General features: G+C 48.7%; 1 protein-coding gene across 1 annotated transcript in view; it reads left to right on the forward strand.

Annotated features, from left to right (window-relative positions):
* LOC101993520 (actin-like) overlaps nucleotides 1-9,783 on the forward strand; it is a 107,194-nt gene continuing 97,411 nt past the window's right edge. The window contains exons 1-5 of the mRNA XM_026781323.1: nucleotides 1-195; nucleotides 1,776-1,904; nucleotides 4,233-4,343; nucleotides 6,220-6,304; nucleotides 9,362-9,523. Of these exons, the coding sequence (XP_026637124.1) occupies nucleotides 76-195; nucleotides 1,776-1,904; nucleotides 4,233-4,343; nucleotides 6,220-6,304; nucleotides 9,362-9,523 (607 nt within the window). The 5' untranslated portion in view covers nucleotides 1-75. The remainder of the gene's footprint in view (nucleotides 196-1,775; nucleotides 1,905-4,232; nucleotides 4,344-6,219; nucleotides 6,305-9,361; nucleotides 9,524-9,783) is intronic.

Consider the following 9,783-nt stretch of genomic DNA (forward strand, 5'->3'; position numbering starts at 1 on the left):
CGCTGTTGGCACAGTACCTGTGGGGACAAGGGATAATGTGGTCTCTCCCTGCAGGCGTGTCCAGGTCACCCCAGCATGATGGACCACACACCCCTTGTCTGTGACTATGGTTCTGGCGTCAGCAAGGTGGGCTTTGCAGGAGCCGAGGGCCCTCTGGCTGTCTTTCCCACCATCCTTGGGAAACTGAAACATAACGTGAGTGACACCCTGGCTTCATCCTCCAGCCTCTTGTGCTGCTCTGGTTATGGTGACATCATAGATCCCAATGCCCTGGTTTCCATACTGACTGCTTGGTGTTAGATGTCTCAAGAAGGTGGCCTTAGGGACAGATTAGAGGACTTGAACAAGCAGCTTCCTTTCCTGTTGTAGACTCTTTCACACCCTTCCTAATGGGCAGCTGCCTCAGGGTAAAGCTTTTCTTTGTCTTTTTTATCTCTAGTTCCAACTGGGGCCGCTGGCAGCCTTTTCCTCCCACTTCAGGAACCCCTCCTCTGAGCTTGATTGGCAACACCCCTCCCCACAGTGGATCCCTCCTTCTCTGTCATTCTGATAGCCACCAGCTGTCCTCTGAAGTGCAGTGTCCCTTTGCAGTGGCAGGCCTTGATGTGGGTTGTGCCTGAAGTCATCCCACAGCCCCTGGGGGAGGGGAGGCACATTCACAGTGCAGTTGAGCCTCTCATTTGTGCGTGTGTTCTTAAAACCCCAGTGGATGCCTGGGACTTTGGAGAGTCCCGAGCCTTCATGTTCGTTGTTACTCAGACCTATGTAGCATGTGAGTTATATACCTGCATGGTATGGCCGCACAGTTGCATAGCTGCACGATGCACTTGTGTAGCCCTATAGCATCTCTGATGCTCCACTGCAGCAAGGTACCTTTGTAGCATGTGTCATGTACCACTATGGCACTGCAGGGTCGTATCACCACATAGCTGCATGATAGCAGATGACACCATGCACCCACCTGGCATTGTAGCATGTCAGCCTTGCAACACTGCCCAGGTCTATGACTGCCCTGTCACACTTGTACCATATCCCCCAACCCACTCGTCCCTTTTCCCTGTTGCACTACTGCCTCGTGCACATTGCTCCAATCTAGCTTAAGCATGAGCTTATCCTGGAGACCCTGGACTCCTCTGATGAGTAAGTGTGGCTCGGGGATTCCTCCGTGACCTCGCTGAGCCAGCCTTCCCGGTACACCGAAATACCCACCTTCCCTGTTTTCTTCTTTCCTGTGCCCCGACTCGGAAGTGAGCCTAGCTTGATGGCTTGTCAGTCTTTGCCCTTGCTCACCCTGCCCCTTCTCATCCAACCAGGCAAGTTCCCTGATAAATCTTCACGGCTCTAATCCTAATGTCTGTTTTCTTGGTGGACTGAGGTAGATGTTCCAGCTCCTCTGACAGCACCGGAAGTTCAATCCAGCTTGAAAGTAGGCCGCCTTCCTGAACCCCAGGGGGCAGCTCATGCTGCAGGTCCTTTTCTTGCAGGCCTTCCAGACCAAGTGTACAGAATATGCCATCACGCCTTCTCTCCAACAGTTTTTCTCTGCTGGGCACAGTTCCCACACCTGCAGTGTGAGTGTCCTCACAGTGGCCCTCAGCGGCCCTGGACCTTGCAGGAAATGGCCCCCTTTGGAAAGTGTGCTGGGTTGAAGAGCCTCCTTGACGTCTGGACTAGTGATTGGTGCCCGTTTCTAGCAGCCTCATGGCTCTGGCTCATGTCCGCAAATGAAAGCCTGGTACTCACAAGGGCTGTCCTGTCCTACCTGTGTTTTTCAGAACCTACTGGTGGGGGTGGAAGAAAAAGACTGGTTCGTTGGAGCTGAGGCCCAGAATAATCTAAAAAATCTGAACATGCACTACCCCATCACCCGGGGAGCCATCACGGACTGGGACGACGTGGAGAAGGTGAGCGACAACCTCTAGAGGAGGGGCCATCACACCCTAGCCACTGCCTTAGCCTTCCACAGTCACGCCTCAGGAGTCCTAGTCTTCTATTCTAATCCTACTTCCTGTGCTTACTGCCCTTGCTGATATGTTCCCTTAGGGGTGCTGAGCAGGGCTGGGCAGAAAAAGTAAAAACTTTTCACTGTAGCCAGAGGAAATTGCTACACTTCTGCAGGGGCTTGCCTTTAGCAGAGTGTAGCAGAAGAAGTAACATCTTGGGCTGCAGAAGAAGAAGCAGATAGCTCTGCTAGGACCTTCCCTTAGGGGAACAGAGCAGAATATAGCTGTAGAGGCTCTCTAGGAAAGAAGCAGGATTGCTATATCCTGCTGGGAGACCATCCCCCACTGCACAGCAACTTCGGGTAGCCTGGCTTCCCGGCAAGTCAGGACACCTTTCCCTCCAGGGCTAAGCTGTCCTATTGGGACTCCAGCCTCCAGAGCTGTCCTATTGCAGCTCTAGGTAGCCTGGCTTCCCAATAAGTTAGGTTATCTTTGCCACGCCAGAGCTGTGACTAACACTCACACTCGCTTACAAGTTACACATAGTTACACATTATGTAGCAAACTTCCATCATTGCTGGGCTCACTCTGTGACAGCCAAGTCACCTGTGTTTCCACCTCATCCCTGAGTTTTGTCACTCATCAGACCCAAGAGATCCTTAGACAGTGCTGGGCCTGCCAGCCCCCGCCAACCCCATCCCCTAACTTTAGGCCTGGTGTGTCATTGGAGGCTGGATCACACTGCTTCTTGTTTTGATGGTGCTGTCTATAATTCAACCATCCTTTGAAATTATGGGGTCTGGTCCAGGGGCATTTTAGACACCCAGATCCCTGGATTTCTGTGTGCAGTGGCAGTACTTGCAGGGTACCAGCCCTTCCTTTCATATGCTCCATGTCATCTCTAGATGGGCTACAAAACCTTGGTGTCACCACATAAATTACTGGGCACTGAATTGCTTAAAGAACAAGTGACAAAGGGTTGTAAAGATGGCTCAGCTGTTAATGGCTAGGCTCACAACCAAAACTATAAGAACAGTGACAAGGAAGTAGTCTGCAGAAACAGCCTTTTTTTTTTTTTTTTTTGGAGATAGGGTCTCATATAGCCCAGGATGGCTTCTAACTTGTTACATAATTGAAGAGGCCTTGAACTTTTGACTCTCCTGCCTCCACCTATTAAGTGCTGGGATTTCAGGTGTGTACCACCACACCTGGTTTAAGTAGTGCTGGGGATGGAACCCAGGGCCTTATGAATGCCAGGGAAACATTCTCCTAATTGAGGTACAGTCTATGCCCCCAGTTTTTCCCCAAATATTTTTGATTCTTAGTTGACTAAATCTTTAGATTTGAAATCTGAGATCTGGATCTCAACTGTACTGGTTTGTCAGAAGGATGGAGGAATAAAATAGATGGATAATAGAGATGATAGATGGTAGCTAGGTAATAAATGACAGGCATAGATAGATGGATGTTAGGCCAGTGTTTCTCAACCTGTGGGTCATGACACATTCAGATATCCTGCCTATCATATATTTACATTAGGATTCATAATAGTAACAGAATTACAGTTATAATGTATCAACAAAGTAATTTTATGGTTGGGTGGTCACTGCAATATGAGATATTATATTAAAGGGTTGCAGCATTAGGAAAGTTGAGAACCACTGTGTTAGATAGAATGACTGGTAGGTAGATAGATGATAGATGACAGATAATGTAGATTGATAGACTGATGATGGACACATGTAGTCAGAGGCTGCTCATTCATTTCCTGACCCCCAGATCCATATCTACTAATCTGTGTATAGCCATGTGGTTGTGGCCTACTGGTAAGGTTCCATCCACTGTCTGGCGTCTGTTTCTGACTACATGACTTCTCTCTGACTCTGCCTTCTCTCTCTCTCTCTCTCTCTCTCTCTCTCTCTCTCTCTCTCTCGCTCTCTTCAAGCCTGGCTATATTCTGTTAAGCCATTGACCAAAAGCAGCTTCTTTATTAACCAATGGCAATAAAACATATTCATAGCATACAGAGGGGAATCCCACATCAGACACAGACACATGCAGATGCAGAATAGACAGAGAAGGTACACACAGATAGTAGACAATAAACAGGTAGTGAGATGAGCAGATAGGTATAGATGATATCTATAGAGAGAATAGTTGGTAAACAGAAGACAGAAAGATGATTTAGATAGCTAATAGATTTATCTGATACATAGATCAATATATGAAAGATAACAGCCAGCGTGTTTCTGGACAGCAAACAACTCGCCTACTGTCCTCTCTCTGCAGATTTGGCATCACTCCTTCTACCAGGTGCTCCGCGTCGCCCCCGAGGAACACCCTTTAATGATAACAGAGCCACCGCTAAACAGCACAGATGTTAAATGTAGAATGACTCAGGTAATGGGGTCTGGGGCCAGGTGAGGCAGGAAGGGAGGCTGCTGTTCTGTCCTGACTTAAAAGTTCCCTGCCTCTGGCCTCGTCCTGGTCCTTCCTGCCGTGATGGAGTTGGTGGTGGACTGACGGAGTTTAAGGATGAATCCCTGTCTGTGAGTGCTCCAGCCAAGCACTGACGGCAGACTCCTCCTCAGGTTGCAGTGGGGCTAGGTGCAATCGCGGCAGGAAGTTGTCTCCCTCCCCATCTGCCAGAGTTCTCCTCTTAAGGGTCTTCTGTAGAGGACATAGGAAACCTAATTAAACAGGTGGCCAAGCATCTGGCTAGCATCCCTGGAGCTCAGTGGGATCTCCTGCAGTGAGTAGGCCCCCATATGCAGGCCCAAGGCCAAGGCATGATGTGCATATCTCAGAGGCCACCTAGACCTGGAAATAGCAGTTCACCCGTGTGTGAGTGCACATCAAACAAACCCCAAACTGGTCACTGACCCCCACCCAAGTGTGGACAGTCAGATCATGGAAATGGCCATGGCTGACTCCCCTGAGAACCGAGTGTAGTTGGCTTCCCCCCAAAAGCATCCAAAGGCCATGAGGGTTTCAGCAAGCTAGAGTGGGACAAGAGAGGGATGAGACTGGCCCAACCCAACTGCCTATCCACTCCTCAACTATAGCAGACCTTGGAGCGAGAGTGTGTGTCCACCAAGAGGCCGATGAGAACTGCCGAGGCAGGGCTGAGGAACCGAGCTCAGTCTCTACTGCCTGGAGCTTTGGGTGTGCTTCCTGCAGAGCCCAGCAGGACAAAGACACACAGAGATGAAGGTTCAAGTCTAGTCTGGCCAGAAAAGCAGATGATTGGCTGTCATGGCTGGGGCTGTTCCCTCCTGTGTTTTCCTCCACCTTGGACAAACCACCTGCCCTCCTCAGCCCCTGACTCAATAGCACTCATCTAGACAGATACTTGCAGGAGTATTCACAGTGAAGTGGCTCCTTTAACCAGTTTCAAGCAGCCCTTTCTGGGACCACACCTTCTGGCATGAAGGTGATCAGCGGTGACCTTCTGTACAATTATTGCAAGGTGTCTGGAGTGTACAGATGCTGGTACAAGGCAAGGGCTTGGTCAGACTAGACATATGACTGGCAGTCGGCACAAGCAGGAAGAACATGTCCAAGAGCAGCTCATTAGGAAGGCAGACTGCAGTGCCCAGTGACAGGAAGATATACAACAAAACAGGCTTACACTCTGAACTCATAGACCTCATCTTAACACTAACCATTTCACAATGCTGGCACCTGTCCAGTGGCCAGGTGGGACCCCCGGTGGGTCTGACCATTATGCCCTGATCCAACTAGTCTTCTCACTATACATTATAAAAAAGTGTCTAAAACTGCCAACTTGACACAGCCCAGAGCCACCTGAAATACAGTCTCAAATGTCATTATCAGATTAGCCTTTGTGCATATATGTGGGAGATTGTCTTGATTGTTAACTGATGCAGGAGAGCCCAGCCCACTACGAGCAGCATTGTTCCTACAGGTGGTCCTGGGCTGTATAGGAAAGCTAGCCTTTGAGTGAGTCAGCAAGCATTGTTCCTCCGTGGTTCCTGCCCTGATGTGTCATTGACTTCCCTCAGTAATGATCCATGACCAACAAGTATTCACCAAATAAACCCCTTCCTCCCCTACGTTGCTTTAGGCCAGAGTGTTTTATCAGAGCTGCAGAATGAAACTAGAACAGCCACTTCACAGCAGAGTTAGCTGGAGATAGGTGTTGGCCACCCCGGGGTTAGCCTTCCTGGATTCACAGCTTGTTGCGAGAGGCACTCATGAGCACCCGGGAAGTGTGTGCCACCTGGCCAGCCAGCATGCCAATCTTCCTCCCCAGATCCTATTTGAAACCTTCAACGTCCCCGCCTTGTACGTGGCTAATCAAGGGGTCCTCTCCATGTACGCTGCTGGCAGAACCTCTGGTGAGTGGCCCCGTGGGATCCCCATCCTTCCCAGACACACTGTCTAGTTCTTGAAGCTGGGGATACGCACCACAACATGCAGCCCCAGGAGGGGGCTGGCAAGATGGGTCAGTAGGTGAAGATGCCAAACCTAATGACCCAAGTTCAATCCCCAGGACCCTCATGGTGGAAGGAGAGAACTGACTCCTGAGGATTGTCCTCTGACCCCCACATATGTACATGCATGTGGAAACACACACACACACGTGTGTGCACATGTACACGCAAATGTTCATTTAAAAAAGCAAAGGACATTCTTGAAGGCTCACAGTGACCCTCACTTCTTAATAAGAGCACTGGAGACTCAGAGCAGCGAGGCAGTTCATTTTCTGACCTTGTACAGTTGGGTATCAGCCTGGAGCAAATACAAAACGGCAGGTATGATTTGGTGCAAAACTGGCCTTTGTTTTTATTTCTTCAGAATTACTTTTTAAGTGTGTGTGTGTGTGTGTGTGTGTGTGTGTGTGTGTGTGTGTGTGTGTACCATGCCACCAGAAATTGGAAGCATAGCTCCTGGAGCTGGAGTTACAGGCAGTAGTGGATTACCTGATGGATCCCAGCGCTAATCCCCAAACAGTGGTTTTGTGGTCCCTGATTGCAAAAACACCCCTGCCCTCTGTTTCCCCAAAGCTGGTTCTCCAGGGAATTAAATCTTCCTCTCTAAAGTCTCTCCTCCAGATCCCTGTCCTCCCCCACCCAGATACGCAGCTCAGTCACCAGGCAGACTATTACTTTTCAACTTAAGGTAAACTAAAAAAGAGCAGTTGCCAGCTGCTAGCTGGGGAGAACAGGGACCTAATGCATCCTTACCTGTGGTCCTCTGGTGAGCTCTGAACACACCGTATTCTGAAAATGGACTGTCATGAATTATTTCTTACACACACCCAGCTCTTGTTCTCACCATTCCCTTCTTTCTCCTGGTGTCCTAGAACGCCTCCAGAATACTGACTCATTTTCTTTTCCTAACCCATTTGCTAAGGTGTTACTAAATAAAATTAACAGCATTAAGGAACTCTGACACACGCGTGTTCTCGCAAACCACCGCAACCACACCCAAGGATCCCATTGTGCCATTATGCCCCTCCCACCTGTTGAGATAATGCCTGCATTTTCTGGGTTTTGCGAATGGCTCTGTGCAGCCAGCATGCGGCTGTCGGTTGCAGTAGCGGTTTCTCTCCATTCGCTATGTGGAGGTTCTTTCTGCTCTCGCTGGCCTCAGCAGTTCACTTCCTCTTCTTGCTGAGCCACGATGGGGTGGTGCCACATCGGGACTGTGCCATGTGCCACCATCCCCAACCTTTATGTGGATGCTGGGGATTTGAACTCAGGTCCTCATTTATGTGCTGCAGGCACTGACCAACTAGGTCATCTCTTCATTTGTGATTGCTCATTGATATTGCACAGATAGCAGTTGATTTTTATATACTGATATTGTACCTTGATACTTTAATTAAGCTTATTTTTTATAGATTTTGTAGAGGCTTGGTAGCAAGTACCTCAACCTGTCTAAGCCGTCTGGCCAGCCCCTAGTAAATACGTTTTTGACAAATAACATTTATTTTATTATTTCCAAGCCAGATGGGTTTTTTTGTTTCATTCTTTTCTACTGCCTGCCTAGGCCTCATGTTCTGAGGAGAGGTGGTGAGGACGCAAATCGTCTTTCCCCCAGTTAGAGCGAGATCATTAGCCTCAGTGTTACACTGAATCAACTGTGGGGTTTATATTTTCTTCACTACTTTAAGTAAGTTTTCTTGTATCTTATTTACTGAGAATTTTTTCTTTTAATCAGGACTCGATACTGGATTTTGTCAAAATGCAATTTGTGCGTAGTGATGTTAGAGTTGATAACTTGTTGTGACCTAGAATTGTCAGGGAAGAGAGTCCCAAAGAGGGATTGTCTGCATTGACTTTGCCTGTGGCCACATCTGTGGGGGTTATCTTAACTAAGTTCATTGATGTGGGAAGACCGAGTCCACTGCGGGTGGAACCATTCCCTAAGCAGGACGTCCTGAGCAGTATGAGAGGGGAAATGGACTGAGCACAAGCAAGCAAGGAAGTCATTGGCTTCCCTGTTTTTGACTGTGGATATGCTGCCTTAACTTCCTCATATGGTGGATTATTACCTAGAATTATGAGTTGAGATGAACCCCTTTTCTACTAAGCTGTTTCTGTCAGGGTGTTTTATCAAAGCAATAGAAATGAAGCTGGAACAGGTACCTATTGGTGCAATTATATGAATTCAGATTGATTCTGAGCTGTGGAACAAAGGGCATTTAATTCTTTTAAAACCCATGTGGTTTGCAATAAATTTGCCAAAATTTCACTTTGGAGTCTTGTGTCTGTGGTCATGAGCGACAATGACCTACTATGTTCTCCTCCCATCTCCCAGGGATGGTGTGTGGGTGTGTGATGGCCGATGTCTTGGGAAGAGAGTCTGTCATTTTCAGCTGTTGCAGGCGAGAGAGGACCAACTCTGTTCCCTGTCACAGCTGGAAGGGAAAGTCCCCTGGACACAACTCTGCTTAATTGAAATGTTCCGCTGTTGGTCCCCAGGCTCAATAAGGAAAAGGAGAGAACCAAGAATTCCTAGAGCCCAGTCTGCCCCCAAAGCCACTGTGTCACATGCAGTAAGCCTTACTATGTCACACCCCCTCTGAACTAGCACACTTGGAGACCTTGCTAACTAAAGCACACACCTCTGGCATGGTATTCAGGCTTTCCCAACACAGGGCACCTCCCAGAGAGTCCTAGTGCCTGCCCAGGCCCAGACAACACTTCCTCTTTTCTCTCTTTGGCAGCTATTGGTAAAATTGCACGCTTCATTTAGCAAGTCACCCTACAGGCTTCCATTCAAACCTGCTGATCAGCCTTATTCTAGTTCATGTCCTTTAGGAAGATGCTGGCTCCTTGGCCCCTTCCCCTTCCCTTCTGTTATTTCTCCCTCTGACCATCCCTTCCTACAGAACTAACAAGGGGTGCAGTGTATCCCACCTGATGACCTAATGTTCTCTTGAGTAGGAATAACTATTGAATGTGGAGAGGGGATGACATACTTCGTGCCCGTCATCAATGGCTTTCCTTTGCAACTGTCAACTACCAAGCTGGACATAGCTGGTCAAGACCTGACCACGTACCTCCTGAAGCTGCTCTCAGACAGCGGGAACTTGTTAGTGAGCACAGGTAGGAAACAACTACTCTCAGATGCGTAAGCCACCATTTGCTGGAGGGGAGAAACAGGCTCTGGAAGGAGTGTGGAGGAGACATGGGCAAGGAGGCTGGGTTAGGCCAGGGGTGGCAGCATACACGTGGAATCATAGTGCTGTAAGGTGGAGACAGGAGGATTAGGAGTTGAAGGACATTTTCGGCTACAAGTATGTTAGAGGACAGCCTGGGCTACATGAGACTCTGTTTCAGAAGAAGAGGACAGCCTGGGCTACATG

Source organism: Microtus ochrogaster, chromosome 8 (assembly GCF_000317375.1).
Source record: "Microtus ochrogaster isolate Prairie Vole_2 chromosome 8, MicOch1.0, whole genome shotgun sequence".
NCBI classification, from domain to species: Eukaryota; Metazoa; Chordata; class Mammalia; order Rodentia; family Cricetidae; genus Microtus; species Microtus ochrogaster.